Source organism: Podarcis pityusensis, assembly GCF_964106645.2.
Source record: "Podarcis pityusensis genome assembly, chromosome: 6".
NCBI lineage: Eukaryota > Metazoa > Chordata > Lepidosauria > Squamata > Lacertidae > Podarcis > Podarcis pityusensis.
Genome location: NC_138030.1, coordinates 51,718,115 through 51,735,600, shown reverse-complemented (window position 1 = coordinate 51,735,600; position 17,486 = coordinate 51,718,115). Strand labels below are relative to the sequence as shown.

Sequence of the window (17,486 nt, the reverse complement as noted above, 5' to 3'; positions counted from 1 at the left end):
AAGTTTACTTCTTGAATCAACTTCCCCTCAAAATAATTCTTTCTCTCATGTACACAGTTGCCTATGGAATGCTCATTCCTACCTCTGTACAGTTTCTAGCTGCCTCCAGAAGCCACTTGCCCAGAGCAGACCAGCAAATGTCATGCAGCCCATCAGACATGTTTTCCACAAGGACTCCTTCTAGCTTCTCCCATCACAAATGGTTGGACAAACTGGCCTCTCTCTAATGGGACACACAGAGACACGGAAACTCACCTAGCTCATCCCAAAGCTGTCGGCATTTGTCCGTCATGCCAGTTCCCTGCTGTCTCCAGAGAGCAAGCCGTGGATCTGCCATGAACTGTTCAGTTATTAGTGTAAGCATCCTGGCTCCATTGGAATCTCTCATGCGCAGCATTTCACGGACCTAAGGCAGCGGAGGAAAAGAGGTGTTATTTCAGTTACATTCAGAATGCATTTAGAGATGGGAACTATATTTTGCATGCCTGTGGAACTACATACTTCTATGGGCCAACATGCTACCTTAAATAGTTGTGAAGACATATCACTAAGAAGCAAGCCTCATCTAACCTGAGTCTATTCAGGTCTCGGCCCAGTATACCTGAAGGAGCATCTCCACCCCCATTGTTCTGCCTAGACACTGAGGTCCAGCGCCAAGGGCCTTCTGGCGGTTCCCTCACTGCAAGAAGCAAAGCTACAGGGAACCAGGCAGAGAGCCTTCTTGGTAGTGGCGCCTGTCCTGTGGAACGCCCTCCCATCAGATGTCAAAGAGATAAACAACTACCTGACATTTAGAAGACATCTGAAGGCAGCCCTGTTTAGGGAAGTTTTTAATGTGTGACATTTTATTGTATTTTAATCTTTGTTGGAAACCACTCAGAGTGGATGGGGAAACCCAGCCAGATGGGCGGGGTACAAATAAATTATATTATTATTATTATTATTATTATTATTATTATTATTATTAAAGGGCAGCTAGATAATCCAAACTAGGAAATCTCTCCCTTGAGAATCAAGAGAGAGGCACAATCTGACTTCAACAGACAAAATCTACCATTTATCGACTCCTAAGATGTTCCTGCTTTGAAAACTGGCTCATTTCTTTTGCCTCACCCTCATTCCCCACTTAGCTACCTGCGAGAGGAAAGTAGACGGAGCAGTTTTGGCTCCATGGTCTCATTTCTAAGGGTGGTTTTGCTTCATACTCTACAATACAATGGTTAAACAGGAAGTATGAGAAGCAGTGTGGAAGACCTGCACAGTGGGAGAGTTTGGATAATCATATCTTGGCTTAATAAGCCAAGATATGGATGAGGCATTCCCTCCAAAGCATGAGTAAACAAACCAGGAAGTTTCCCATTCAATATAGTTTCCCATTTCATCTAAACAGGAAAACTACAGTCAACACCTTTAGAACAAGTCAAGATATTAAGCCGATTTCACTGGGAAAGAAAATCCCTAAGAGTTGAATGAACAAATCTAAGTTCAGTTTCAAGTATTGTTGCTGATTCAGCAACATGGTGCAATACAGGAAAAAGAATGGGCTCTAGTTGAAGGAAGAAGATTCAAATGGATAAAACCTAGCAAAGGCACCATGCTAGATGGAGAAGAGGAACCTCTGGAAGTGGAGGGCTTTCCTTGCCACCACATCACTGGGCTGGCAGGAGCTCCTCATACCCCAGTGTTTCAATGGGAGGAGAAACTGCTCTCTCTGCTCTTCAGAGTTCGCTCTCTGAAAACTGATCTTTGAAGAGCACATATAGTGTTTTTCTCTTCATAGCACCTCAGGGACTGCAATGGAGAGGACCACTCCCAACTTCTCTGCTGACTGGCAGAAGTGCAGGGATGGGCTATGTCTGCCAGACCCATACACCAATAGATAATTCCAGGACTACACCATCATCTATCTAAAAACGTACCAAAAAATGGACGGTTTTCTTTCTACCAGCAACTAAGGGCTCTGTCAACCCAGTTTTTTAGAACAACAGAAAAGGTATGTGTGTGTAAGGTATGTGTGCTACACATTCATCAACTCAAAATGACCTGAATATCATACATCAGGCATGTCCAACTCCCAAAAGACTGTGATCTACTCCCAGTATTAAAAAACTGGCAGTGATCTACCCATTGTCATTGGAGGGAGGAGGAGCATGCGTGGAGTGGGTGGATTGCCCAGAGTTATTGAGCTTTCCCCCCGTAACTTTTTGTACACGATAGGGATCCCACGATCTACCAGGATCAGCTGGGGATCTACCGGTAGATCGCGATCTACTGGTTGGACATCCCTGTCATACATGATATAATACACTTGTGATATCAGTGTTTGGCGATGGCAGGGATATCTAAGCCAGGGATAAGTTTGGTATGTCATGGTGTGGTGAAGCTATCAACAGCCTTAGTTCCCATATTACTTAGTGGCTACATTTATTTATTTCATAGGATTAAAATAAGTTGATTTATGTTCCTCTGGATGGACCTTTCTAGTGGCAAACTAGCAAGGGGCACTATGCTTCCTATAGTATGCAATCTAAACCATGCCAATGCCTGTAAAAGGAGTAAAATAAGTGATCTGAAAAGCACCAGAAGTTGATTTCTGGAGTTCCAAAGGACAACAGCTGCAAAGTGAAGGAACACTATAAGATGTCAAGCCACCTGGATGCAGAGCTTTTGCGGGAGGGAAGAAGAAAGCTACGCCTCACCTTAGCAAACATGGAATTGAGTTGCTTTCCAGAGCCATAATACCCTCCTTGGGAGAGGAACAGCTTCACCTGCTCTCGAACCTGTTCCTCATCCAAATGCCAGCAATTCTCGTCATCGATGCTTGCCCCTGCAGTGGGGTCTGGCGCACCTGTGGCAAGAGAAGCCCAGCTATTAAAAGAAACCATGTCCAGAGGAATCAGTCCATCCTGCCATGTAAATTTGTTATGAGGATACCTTCTATTGCATTCAAAACAGGAAATGAGAACCATTCTCTTATGCAAACCAGTACTGCAATATTTCTGCAGTTAATTTTTGTTTTCACTAAAGAACAAGCATCACTGCAGTGTAGGGGCATTGGAGCCAAATAGGAAGCAGACACACCAGCTTATAATAAGTGACCCATACTGAAGGAATGATAAGACCAAACAATACTAGAGGATAAAATTTCAGTTCCTTGCTGTCGTTATAGGTATGACACTTACAGTGCTATTAATCATTTGTTCTTAAACCCAGCAGCTTATGAAATGAGCTAGGATAACTGTCAGTGCTAGACCCTTCTGAGCTCCCAAGAGCTTTAAAACATACTACTTTAGGCTGAAGACCCACACCTGCCATGTAGTGATCCCCTAGACTCAGTGAACAGTCTGGGTGACATACACTCCATATTTTGTCCATCTTCTGGTGCTGATCCGTGCCCAGCTTTTCTTGTGTACATATCAGCAGAGAGAAACCATGTTTCTAAAACAGTGCAATCCTCTGTTCCAGGTAATGAACACATACTGTACAAGCAACCATCAGCTGCTGGGTCCAGGGAATCTAGTGAGCTTGAAGGAAGGTTAGGAGATGTCCATGCAGAAGACATGCAATATCCAAGGAATAATTTAATCCTAGCTAATGGACTGGGCCTTCAACTTCCAGGAAGGCTCAACTGGGAGCTATGTGAAGCAGTTCCAGGATCACAAAGTAAGACAGAAATGCACTGTAAGGGCAATGATTGCAGGGCCACATTATTCAATCACTTTTGGATTACCTTTTCCCCAGAATGAACAAAATTACTACCTTTGGTTCACATATGGCTGTGGCTAATGGTGGCTTAACAGACAGGCATCACCAGGATGGCTGACAGTTTAACGCATAGGACACTAGACCAATATCCAGGCTGACTAGAGTGCAAGTCAACCCCAAGTGATGTAAGTAGACACAGATGGCTTTCTACCACTTTAGGCAACTGCAAGCTTCTAAAGTACCTTTGCGACAACCAACCATCAAATGAAAAAATGCAATTCAGTAGGGTGGGGCTTAATCTTCTTTTCCCTAAACTGATGTTGTGATTCGAGGATCCGATCCCCGCTTGGGGAATAAAGACACGTGGACACAGAATGTAAGGTTAATGGGTAAGGTAAAGGCCACAACTTTATTGATTACAGCATGTGAGAAGGTATTGGCTTAGGCATTAGACCACGGAACATTAGACTCCACCCATTCATAGAGGGGTGAGTCTGAGGAGGGGTTAACCACCAGTAGGGGAAGCCTGTTGATGCTAATCCAACTATAGGCTCTCTTCCTGATGTCACTGAGGGTCGTGCCATGGCCCCCCGCCACACGGGCATCGGACAGGATCCACGACCGCCGGATTCCTTTAGCGGAATACCCAAAATTGTCGGGGAAGGCGATGGCCACACCTTGCCCCCCCAAACACCAACAACACATTCCAATGCCTAACTGCCAAATACCACGAAAGTTGTGACGGTTGCTACAAGGTAGGCGGAAAAAACCAAGAGGCCGGGCCAATTTAGCCAATTGGAAAAAACTCCTACCAGGCCCCATGGTTAAAGAGGGCGACCAACCAGAGGTCCATAGCAAAGTCTCAAGAACAGCTAATCTAAAGGGAGTGGAGGGTGGGTGACTCGAAGAAAATGTGTGTGCAATGGTGGGGATGGCTGGCGCGGCTGCGTTTGAGCAGCAAGCCACGCCCCCGCCGAGCTTCCCTATTGGGTGCCCAACTGGGGAGGGGCGTGGTGCCAGCCCTGGAGTTGAAGCAGGGGGCGGAGCACCGCCTGCATGACGCGGGAATCGTCTCCCGCTCACAACCCCTCCCCTCCTGGGAGGAGGAAAGGCTTTAAAAAACAAGCTGCTTCCTGAATATCTATATGGCAAGAATGTTCATGGCTCAGCTACTTGCTGTTAAATGGGAAATTCTATTCCCCCCTTCATCCAGCAGCAGGAAAGAACAGAAGGAAAGAACAGACAAATTTCTGGTTTGCCAGGCATGAGGCCCCATGTCTGAGGCCCCATGCATGCATGTGACTTGTGTGTGTGTGTGCGCGTGCGCGCGTGCGCGTATGCATGCACGCCTGCTTGCATAGTTCTGAGTGCATTCAGGGAGGAATCACTGAGACTACCGGACCCTGGAACTGTACTTAATGGGTGAGTTGTCTTGCACTGACTTAGGAGAATCATCTTGCTTTAGCTACTGTTTAAGAGGTTTCACATCTCTGGAGCATCTGGAGACTGGTAAGATTTTGTTTTGCAGGTAACTCTCCTCCTATGTAATGCTCACTCCAAGGAACAGGAGCCAGACTCTTTAATGGCTCATCTGGAGTGTTTTATTAAGAAAGAATAATCATGTCCTAAACAACAGGCTTCTGTTTTTCTTTCTCAGAGCCTCATGTCTTCCCGTTTTAAGTTTCTCAATATAGTTCTGATCAGTTCCTCCCCATCCTCACACATTCAGTGTCTTTTACTCTTCATGCTTATATTCAGGAATGCTGCAAGGCATGCCATTGGTTTGCAAGAGCAGCTGGTAGCCCAGTTGATGTGCCTTGCACAATTAAATGCAGAGGATGCCACAAGACTGAAAGGAAATTCTTGTAGAGTCAAAAGAAGTTGAGCTTAAAACTGAGAGATGCAGAGTTTACCAGCTTTCCTTCCTCCCTTTGAAGCTACGGGGGGGGGGGGAGTAGCTTGCACTTGGAGAGGACAAAGCAATATTTATGAAGCACTCTGTTGTAGAGCACTCCCGTGAAATTAGAAAGCATTCTGCATTGTCGTGTTGCAGTCAATTTGCACAAGGCAGGAAAAAAATAGATTCTATTTTCAAACCTTTGAAATGCTTCAAAGGCAGCTTTGTGAAGAGCTGAACAATGCTTCTACTTTGTAGAAATTATCAGCATCTCTGCATCTGGATGCTTGACATTAGATAACAAAAAAAACAACCCAAGTTCCCTACACCAGACTGTCTCTGTGCACAGAAAAAGCTGGGTGAAAAATCGTGACAATGAAAAATCATGGTGCCTGGAGCATGCTCTGTTGAACTTTAACCCACTTGCCTCATGCTTATTACTACACTTCAGTGAGTAAAGGGGTCATTGCTGGAACAGCAAGGCATGGGCAGAAGAAGGAAAGGAAATAGCTACTGCACTTCCAGTTCAGTCTAGTGACTCTAGTCCACTTGAATTGTGCTTGGTCTTGTCAGTAAAGGTTTACCCCCCATTCAGAGATCGCAGGTTAAGAAATCTGCCCTGATCCTAGTCCAGATGATGGGTGGGAGACTAACAATGTCCTGCAGGAGCTCCACTCTTACTCTGCCACACCCTTTTATGGGTCAAGGAACAGCCTCCGTGGTGCAACAGAGCCACTTTCCTGACACAGGTGCTACTGGCACCTACTGGGGCAGAGCAGTGGTGAGGTTGGAGCTGTGCAGGAGCACGGGCAGAGCCAATCTAGTGCGTCCGTTGGTTCGGCTGCACAGTCCCAACTTCCCCGTCCCAGTAAGCAGCCCTGTCCTGCCACTCTTGCATGGGCTCAGTGGCAGCTGGCATTTTCAAGCCCTAGAAGAGCCAAGATGTTGCTCAGGGAACCACAGCAATGAAGAGCCAGGATGCAGCTTAAACTATTTAATATAGATTTAGTTTCATTTTCACTTTTATATTTTGAGCCCGATATTAATTAAACTGCAATTAAGGCAGGGGGTGAATCTAATTACCAATCAGTGAATTTGCTTATCAGAGATTCATAAAAGAATGCTTTAATAGGAGGCTCCGTCACACATGACACAGATGAAAATAATGTGCTATAAATTACACTGGAAAAACAGATACACATTTCAGACTAAACAACAGAATTTGCAACATGCTTAAATATTAATAAGATATACTGTCATATTCCTTTTGCCAATATTAACATGCTGTTAAGCCAACCAGTGGCACACGGTAACACGTGGAAGACAATGGGCAATTGTCTCATCTTAGCTCCAAACTGATTGAGGATTGAACAAAGGGAAGGCCTCGAGACCCCTTAAACTGTCACTCATACCGCAGCAACATTGCTACCTTCAAAATCTGGTCTCAGATCAGCTTTACAGACATTCTCCTGGGGGCTGTTTACACAATGATTTTTTTTTCAGAGATAACAACCCCTAAAGCTTCAGCCTCAGCCTTGCACACAGAACTCACAAGGTTGAAGTGACTTAAAAGTGAGGTGCCTGGAATAATGTAAGGTGTTTTCCTCACCTTGGTATGGTCTATCACTTTTTTTTTTGCAGCAATCTGCTACATAAACATTGCCATGGTCAGTACCTGCACAGCATAAGAATCGTAAAGAGGAGATGCACAGAAAACCTGATAGTCTGGCAACCTGCATGGATCTCCAAAGCAGTAATAGAGGAACCAAAGCTGAGTTTATCCATTCAATATATTAAAAAACCTTTTTTTCTTTTCTTTTTTAAGTTTTATTTTGCTTTAGACAGGTAAAAGATAGAGATTCTATCCTACTGTGTAAACAAGTTCTAGGATAAAGACAAGCATTTCCCTTTCTGTCCCATATGAAGAGATGCTCCAAACTCACTGCAGGGCATTTACAACTAGACATGTCAGGCAAGCTTCACCTCAAACAGGTTGCATTTATACTAGATGCTGGTGTATTGGGGCAGATATAGACCTTAGTAACATTTGATTAAGGATTACTGTAAGGTAAAAGTAATCACTGAAAGTAGAACTTTGCTAAATCAGGTACCGCATATAAGAAAGTCCAGTTCTGGCAAGCGGCTAGCCAAATCACAGACTTGAGATAATAATAATAATAATAATAATAAATTTTATTTATATCCCGCCCTCCCCAGCCGAAGCCGGGCTCAGGGCGGCTAACAACACTAAAATAGTGCAACATTATAAAAACATCAAAGAATTAATTAAAATCAAAATTGATGGCAACCATAAACTAAAGTATTGTAAAGATTGCCAAAGGAGGGAGTCAGGCTGCGCCCTGACCAAAGGCCTGGTGGAACAGCTCTGTCTTGCAGGCCCTGCGGAAAGATGTGAAGTCCTGGAGGGCCCTTGTCTCTTGTGACAGAGCGTTCCACCAGGTTGGAGCCGCAGCCGAAAAAGCCCTGGCTCTAGTTGAGGCCAGCCTAACCTCTCTGAGGCCTGGGACCTTCAAGATGTTTTTATTTGAAGACCGTAAGTTCCTCTGTGGGGGATACCAGGAGAGGCGGTCCCGTAGATACGAGGGTCCTAGGCCGTATAGGGCTTTGAAGGTTAAAACCAGCACCTTAAACCTGATCCTGTACTCCACCGGGAGCCAGTGCAGCTGGTATAGCACCGGATGAATGTGATCCCGCAGCGAAGACCCCGTAAGGAGTCTCGCTGCGGCATTCTGCACCCGCTGGAGTTTCTGGGTCAGTCTCAGGGGCAGCCCCACGTAGAGCGAGTTACAATAATCCAGTCTGGAGGTGACCGTCGCGTGGATCACAGTGGCTAGGTCAGGGCGAGAGAGGTAAGGAGCCAACTGCTTAGCTTGGCGGAGATGAAAAAATGCCGCCTTTGTTATAGCTGCAATTTGCGCCTCCATAGAGAGGGAGGTATCGAAGATTACACCCAAACTCTTAACGGACGGTGCTGGCACTAATTGCACCCCTGCAAGAGATGGGAGTTGCCCCCTCAATCCCATATCGTCCCGTCCCAGCCAGAGGACCTCTGTCTTCGAAGGATTTAACTTCAACCGGCTCCCACGTAACCATCCAGCCACAGCCTCCAAGCATCTGATCAGTGTGTCTGGGGCCGAGTCAGGATGGCCATCCATCAGCAGATAGAGTTGGGTGTCATCAGCATACTGATGGCAGCCCAGCCCAAAACTCCGGACAAGCTGGGCGAGGGGGCGCATAAAGATGTTAAAAAGCATCGGGGAGAGTATCGCACCCTGGGGCACTCCACACACCAAGGAGTGGCGGGATGACAGTTCCCCCCCAAGCGCCACCCTCTGTCCCCGACCAGAGAGAAACGAGCGCAGCCATTGAAGGACTGTGCCCTGGATCCCCACGTCGGCAAGGTGGTGGTCCAGGAGTTCGTGATCGACCATGTCGAAGGCTGCTGACAGGTCTAGAAGAATCAGCAGCCCCGACCCGCCTCGATCCAGCTGCCTGCGGAGATCATCTGTTAGGGCGACCAGAGCCGTCTCGGTCCCATGACCAGCGCGGAAGCCGGACTGGAATGGATCCAGAGCCGATGTTTCATCCAGAAACCTACCAAGCTGTTCAGCAACCGCTCTCTCAATCACCTTACCCAGGAATGGAAGATTCGAAACTGGGCGGTAATTGGATAGATCTAAGGGATCTAATGATGTTTTCTTTAAGAGCGGACGCACCACTGCCTCCTTCAGTTCCCCTGGGAATGTCCCGGTGCCAAGGGACAGATTGATGATATCCCCCAGGGGGGCCCGCACCTCGTCTGGACACGCTCTAATCAGCCAAGACGGGCACGGGTCGAGAGGACAAGTGGTGGGCTTTCCAGCTCGGAGGAGTCTGTCCACATCGGCTGGGGATATCCGGTCAAAGTGGTCCAATACTGGACCCGAGGACAGTCGAGGGGCCTCCAGTTCCTTTATTGTATCCAAATTGGCAGGGAGGTCATGGCGGAGCGACAGGACCTTCTCCGCAAAAAAGCTCGCAAATGCCTCACAGCTGTGTGTCAAATTATTATTTAAATTTGGCTGTCCTTCGAGGGACGTTAAAGACCGAATTACACTAAATAATTGTGCCGGGCGAGAGCTAGCGGATGCAATGGAGGCCGAGAAGTAGGACTTCTTAGCGGCCTTCACTGCCATCTCGTAGGTTTTCATAAAGATGAATATTTAAACCCTGATTAGCTTGACTAACGATGGCCACAGAACTCTTTAGTCAGTATCTCAAGTGCTTCTGCTGGGGAGCTCAAATTCATACGACTTCCTTGTGAGCTCACACTTTCTACCTAATATGGCCCTTACTTGACCCTCTTCCTCCTTAATGGCAGCTCTCCAATGGATGCACATGGTAAGGGATGGTTTAAACCTAAAGCCACGTGACAGGAATGGAGCAGAGAAAGCATGGGAAGCATGGCTGGAGACATTTAAAAGATTCAAAGAGCAACACCAAACATTTCGCCTCTTCCCACGCGTATAACCTCTGCTTTTCCTGCCCTGGAGCAGCCGTTCTCACATAAAGTCCCTTCCTCTCTCCTCATAGGGGAGAACCCCTTGAACATAGTTTTCACACTGTCCCACCACATGACATAAGGGAAGGTGGTGGAGGTTCACCTAGGGTGTTAGTTTGAGTGGTGGTGGTGGGGTAGTGTACCATAAAGGGGAGGGGCGATAATGATGAATGGCATCCTTCAGACAGAGCTCTTGCAGCAGGTGATGCCTACAGGGAAACGAGAAACACATTGGTGAGAGCAGGAAGGTATACCATAGAATGAATCCATCAGTGATTGGGAGGATGAAGCAAGTGCAATATGCGGCAAACAAAACCCATTGCTGATAACAGCAGGCCCATAGCTCAACCACAGGATGCACCTTATACCTTGCAGAGCCATTTTCAGCCTGCAACAATGTCAGATACAGAATACAGGGAAATGGATGTGTTACAAGTTCATGGAATGGAAAAGCATAAAATGGAATACTGTAAATAAATCAGTTTCCAAACTAGAACAAGCCTAAGTAACAAAGGCTACATCTCCAACTCACTTTTTGTCCCTCTTACATCTGAACTGATGTGGCACCAACACTGCAAACAGGACCAAACATGCATCCCTGAAGACCTTGTCCAACATCACAAGTGGAGGTACACAGGGTCAGCTGGAGTCAAGGATCAGAATCCAGGGAACGCTATATGCCTGGGAATCTGAACTGACCAAGGAAAGTGCACATATAACTTAAAACATCTACAAATAAGAAATCTGCACATGGTCAGAGTGCAGAGGGAAACTGGCAGGCAGCTGTGTGAGGTTTAATTCCTGCCAGCAGAATTGCTCCCTTTGGGTAGTTAACAGCAAGCATCCTTAACCCAAGGATCCTTTTGTTCAATGTTTGTATATTTTCCATACTTCACATTCCCCAGTGTGCTCTCATGATGGAATTCCAGTTAGCCAGTGTATCCATGTTTACATTGCTGATTAAGCTAATAAGACATACTGGACTTGGCAAGAGATGCTCCTGAAGTTTGGGCCATTAACCATACAAGTCAACTCAGGGGACAGGTGATACATCTCAAGTTCTCTGGGCCATGTCTGAATGATGGTATGCAAAGGAGAAGTCCATTGATTTAGGATTTGTTTCTTCCTAATCAATGCCAAGGCATGAGGGATCTTTAATCCTACCCTGGGAAGCATGTTTTGTGTGTCATCAACCAGGATCAAGGATACAGGCTCTGCATTTGGCAGTTAGAAAGCAAAACATGTTTCAGAGAAGATGCTGTGAATATGAGCTGTTTTGTCATCTCAAAATAATTAGTTAGATCTAAACTGAGGGGTTGTTTTTTTAGTCACTCCTCCTCACTTCAAAATATCTACAAATAGAAACAACATTTTTTCCTAGTTTTTGAGTATCACAGTCGAAAAGCCTCTGGGTGCCTTCTGCTAGCACTCAGGCAGCTGACAAATCCCCACACGCTAATATGCTCAGGCACCAGATTTTTAAACCACAGCGGATATGGATCTGAAAGTTATCAACACCCTTTGAATCCTGGACTGTCTGCCCCACTGCAGGATCACACTGTAAAGATGCATCGATCTAAACCCTGAGGAAGGATACTTGAGACCCGGGATTGACATGTTGGTATCCATCTGTCTCGAGAGACAATGGAGTGCACCTCTGGGGGTGAAGTCAAGCCACTTTGTAGCACCACCAAAGTGACCTTCCCAGGGCACAAGCCTGGGCAGTGTGTCTGGAGATCCTGGGCTCCCCAGACAACTCTTGCCTTGCTAATGTGGTCCAAAGGAAAGCAGAGCATTATGTTTGGCACCAGCTTGGCTGCAGGAGTTACCAGAAGGAGGTTTACAAGATGCCATCCAACCATCTTAGGGACTCTGCTACGAATTTGTGTAGGGTTGTCCCTCAAGTCTGCAGGTACAGATTGTTCCTTGGGGTTTACTCCCGAAACCTTTCTCACAAATGAGGTTTAGGATCAGAGTTTTCCTTCTCCTAGCTCCTTTCCCTTTCCCTAACTCACCAAGGGTTTAAGACCCATTGGCTACCCTCACCTGGTTTAGGCAGCCAGTTGTAGCTGTTCCTTTGGTGTGGCTGCTGTCGCATGCTGACAGTTTCTAGGAGCTGAGTGCACGGTGGGAACCAAAGGTGGAGAAATTATTCCAGAAGGAGCATGACGTGTCCCCCCACCAGAGGTACTACCCCTCCCATAACACCCCATACAACCCTATAGTAGGAATTGACACCTATTATAGATACAGGGGTTAAGTTTTTTCTTTTCCCACATACTCCTGAGCTGATAGGTACACGTGCTATCACCTTCAAGAGCAAAGCCCTATTCTGTATATAGTCCAAGAGTATCACAACACTAGAAGTACAGCTAACCAAGAAGATGTTGTTGTTGCCTAGCAATCAGTCAGAATGGCATGATTCTTTCTAAGGTAACTTGTGCTCTGGTTGCCTGTGTGGTTCTAAGGGAGTTTTCCACTGTGTAGTTGCTGTATATGTTCCTAGTATGAACTTGGCCTGAATTGTTCAGAAACACAAAATCCCTGTTTATTTCTCCTCATACTATGTTTTTGTTCAGTTCACCGCATACAGTGTTATCAATTCTTTCTGGACTAAGACTGCACTACGGTAAGCTCACAACTTACACAAGGCGTTACATTCTGGGGATCACACCTAAAGCCTAAATTGCGTATAGTCAAAACATGTTGGGTTCAATGGCAGGTGGGATTCCCAAAGTCTTTTTCTAGACACCCACCCCCTTTCAGCTTGTAAGGCTGAATGTGCACAAGTTAAATGCTGACTGTATTTAAGTGACTCTGCAACACTCAAGTGCTGCTTGTGGGATTCCCATAGGCATCTGAATGCCCACTATGGTGGGGGGGGGGGAAGGTTGCTGGACAAAATACTAGGCCTTGGATGTGATCTCAGCAGGGTTCTTCCTATGTTCTTAATGGGACAGGACTATATGCATTAAACAATACATTGTCATTCAGATTACAGTGTGCCACAAGCAGAAAATGGAAAGGTGCACCATGTCTGACACATCGAGGAAAATGAGAAAATCTGAAGACTTTCAGAAATACCAGCCAACCACGCAAACAGAAAACAAATATTTCCTTATTGCAAAGCACAGCAGTGAGCTCCTAAGCAACCAAGGGAAAACTGAAAGGGAAAACTGAAAATAACCACTTGCCCATGCACATCCCAGAAACCCCACATCTTCAAGAATAAAAGTTTCCTTATCCTTTTTAGTACTTGCCGTAACAAGCAATTGGGTATTTTATTTTATTTTAAAAAGCAGCCATTGCACACTTCTTCCCACCTCCAGCAAGCTAGCACTGATGTATCAGAATTATATGTATGTTACTCTCAAATATCCAGGCCCATTTTATAACTACTGATTCATCTCTCTCTCTCTCTCTCTCTCTCTCTCTCTCTCTCTCGCTCTCTCTCCCCTACATAATTTTTCATCTTCAAAGTATTTGATGGACATTAATTCACCTCTGCATCTTAATTCCTCCATCTCATCACACAAGCAGAGTTATAGTGAGGATGAATGTTTAACTGGCAGGCTGTGGAAATGTATTATGTAAGTGACTTAAACAGACCAGACAGAAAGCAATGAGAGGCGAGGAGATCCAGGCCTCCATGATCTACTCAGGCCGTGATTTCAGTGTCAACTCTCAATCAATATTTGCTTCAATACCCATTTCCAAGTGGGGAGTACAAAGCACACTGCAAACTACCAGTTTGGCTCTAATCACCAGTTCTTCCCTCATGAGTAAGGGAAAAATCACTGACAGCATTTTGTACCGGAACATTAACAAGCATTGTCTTTAACATCTCAGCCACACTTGCTTACCACTGAGCAAGCGTTATCTGTTGGTTGGGTTACATGCTGCTATGGGAATTTATCAAAGGCGATTTTCAACAGGCAGACTTACCATGCACTTGATTGATTTCAGAGTTGGAGGACAAGATTTCATCAGCCAATTTCTGGGCTGTCGGGAGCACTTCAGTGTGGTGGGCTGTGATCAAATACTGAACAAACTTTTGGAGCTGGTCTCTGTTCATTTGGAAAAGAGTCTCTGAGATAGGAAGACGGAGTTTGACCTGATCAGGCTTGCGAATTCTGTACAGTGAGAGTGCCACTACATGTGCACAGTAAAAAATGTCCTTGTTCCCGCAACCACACGTCACAGAAGTTATTTTGCACCGGTCAAAGCTGATGGCTACCTTGTAGGTCATTTCTGCTTCTGCTGCAGTGGCAGGTTCTGTTACTGTGCCACTCAGGTGGAATCCTGGAAGGAGAACAAGAGAAGGATGTTTAGCTTTGCAAAGGAGTGTTATCGTAATAGCCCGCTAGCCTGCTCAGAATGTATAAATGCTAACAACACTGTGCCACAGCAACAAATTACATTTCCTTCACTCCAAAATGAGCATATATTTGAGACGCACTATTCTGCATGAAGATGTTTCAGCTGAACAGAAAAGTTCTGCACTTTTTGACCAGCTCAGAATAATCCCAAACTGAACTAATAGCATACCCAACCGTATGTAAAAAATTGAATTTGCTTTTGAAATAGCTGGGCTGGCATAAAACTAATTCCAGATTGTCTTAAAACTCTTAAGCCAAACTTGGAGGAGCTGTTTTATTATTAGTTCCGGGAGTAGCTAAAGAGCAAGGATGAATCCTGCAAAGCATCTCTCACACTCCATTGCTTCATTTTATTTATACTGCCCAAATGAGGAGGGGTTGGCTGCAATCTGAAGTTTCCTTCTTCATCTGATGGAAGAGTGATTTTAATATCATGCTGGATCTTACTCATTTTTTCTGCCAGAAAACATGATGTAGTATATCTTGGCAAATGCAAACTTTTCAAAATCAGCTGAACACCAGATACTCATGCAAGATACAACACATGATACCATATCTGGTTTGAAAGGACATTAATTGCTTTTGAATAAAATTTCAACATGTGTCTATTAAACATCAATCTGTATTTCTTCACTTTAAGGAATAAAAAATGAGCAATGCTTCACTAAAAAGTAGGATGCAAAACCTAGAGCAGAATTCTGCACAATATTGGCAATAGACAATATTGTACAACTGTTTAGTAGCCTACATTCATTCCCATGATACAAAAATGCTGAATTCAATTGCCCCAACCTCCAAACATATCTCAAATGGATTAGAAAATGGGAAAGAACACACTTCTTCTGAGTCAGCTAGGAAAATTCCATGAAACTACCAAAGAGTAGAAACAAGTCTCACCAATTCTATATAGTTTGAAGTAAATGAATAAAAACATTAATTCTTTATTTTGCCATGAGGCAACAGCGGGTAGGAAAGGGAACAAATGAATTTTAACAAATACAAAAGTAATATCACACTGCATTAAAATATTTACATTTTTCAAGTCTCCCATTTCAAGACCTCAATCAATAGGAACAACATCTAGAAAATGTTTCACTTCCTTCGTTTATTCTACTTGAAAGCACAACCCAATTTCTGGGTGCACTCTAAGACCCTAAAAGTGGGTCACACTAGGCTTTTAACACAGGGCAACAGTGATTGTGATCTACATCATAAGGAAGTACCGTGTGACAATCTCTAACTTATTCCTTTTCAATAACTAGCTTTATTTGTCATGGCAAGCAAGAGCAAGAAGAGTATTCACTGAGCTCTTAAAAGTCTTCAGTTGTTACCTTATCTGCAGAAAATCAGTAAGGAAGAGCCATCACTCCTGGTGGGATTGCCACCATTCAGAGGCTGGATTACCAGCTGTTAGGGAAGCTTTGCTAGTAGATTTCCTACATCAACAGGAGGTTGGGATAGATTATCTTTGACATCCCCTTCTAACTGAGATGGTCAGTGGAAAATCCACAAAACGGGGTAATATCTTCCAAACAACAACATCAACAACAAAGCCCCATTGAAAGCCAGACTGTGGTAAGCCATGAAGCTCACTGGGCAACCTTAGGTCAGTCACTGCCTCTCAGCCTAACCTACCTCACAGGGTTGTTGTGGGGTTTAAATGAGGAGGTGGAGAACCATATATACCACCTTGAACTTCTTGAAGAAAAAGTATGATATAAATGCAATAAATAATCGAAAACAGTTTCTAAAATGTGCACCTGCACAAAACAGTAGTTCTCATCGCATATCTTTGGCTAATGATGAAAATAGTAAGCCAAAAGATCAGCTGCTTTTCCTAAAATCAAAATAGGACTGGTCAAATGGTTTTATAGGAAATCCATGTGTCCAAATTCTTAATAGACAGCTTCAACCACAGTATCATTTCCCCCTTCACTGATGCTCTTTTTATTGCTTTTATTGCTTATTGCTTATACCGCTGGAAAGTTTCTAGGAATGTATTTCAAACACAAACTCACACTAGAGGAAACTGAAAGATAGCAAAAGAAGAGAAAAATGATTAAACCACGTTAACTGCATGAATCCCTTGTGTGTTTGCCAACCCTTATAAGGTTTCTGAAACAAATTCTACCAGAGGTTTTTAATCAACAGCATCAAAACCATCTATATGCTGCTATTCCCTTTCAAGCGGTGCCAAAACCCACATCCAGATCTGATTAAGTATTGAGAGGTTTCTTTCACTTTAAGAACTGGATTTTAAAAATTGGCCTTAAAAACGACCATAAAGGGCTGTATTACTTGGATTCATCTAAAGGCCAGAAATATGCCCCCCCCCAACATTGACCATTCAAAACTTGTCTGATAAACATATCCACTCTCTTCATATAATTAGTTTAAAATAAATCTGAGGCAACTCTCAGGCTGTGTACAATTATTTATATGGAACAGCGGGAGCTACTTCCTCCTGTACCACCACACACTGACACGGTGTGCCGATGGCAATTATGGCTCTATATAAATTGCTTCCAAGAATATGAAAAGCTATAATCCACAGCCCCCAACCTTTCTCTCTCTCTCTCTCTCTCTCTCTCTCTCTTGGTTATTATTATGCTGTGTGATTTCATCAAAAGCAAGCAGGAACAAAGAGCAAAAGTGTGCAAAAGCATTTGGGTATCCCAATTGTTTTGCTACGTGTTTTGAGTGCTGAGCATAAGGATTGTCTGTCAAGAAAGGTAACAAACCCAAAGGAACCCTGTCTGCTCAGTGAAGAACCTTCCCCACATCTATGCAAACGGACTTATTCTCCAGCCTGCCTCTCTCTCTCTTACCGTAAAACGGTATTCTGCACTCACAACTGCACCAGAAATAAATGCAGTTCCATGAGCCACCAAAAATACTGCTGTAGTGAAAGGAAAGCTGAGGATGCACATTTCAAACTTAGAAC

At 44.5% G+C, this 17,486-nt stretch overlaps 1 protein-coding gene across 4 annotated transcripts in view; it reads right to left on the bottom strand.

Annotated features, from left to right (window-relative positions):
• ZSWIM5 (zinc finger SWIM-type containing 5) overlaps positions 1-17,486 on the bottom strand; it is a 123,486-nt gene that overhangs the window by 21,927 nt on the left and 84,073 nt on the right. For all 4 annotated transcript variants that reach the window (XM_081009348.1, XM_081009350.1, XM_081009349.1 and 1 more), the window contains exons 2-4: positions 14,109-14,465; positions 2,700-2,848; positions 256-406 (exon numbers count right to left, since the gene is read on the bottom strand). In XM_081009348.1, the coding sequence (XP_080865474.1) occupies positions 256-406; positions 2,700-2,848; positions 14,109-14,465 (657 nt within the window). The remainder of the gene's footprint in view (positions 1-255; positions 407-2,699; positions 2,849-14,108; positions 14,466-17,486) is intronic.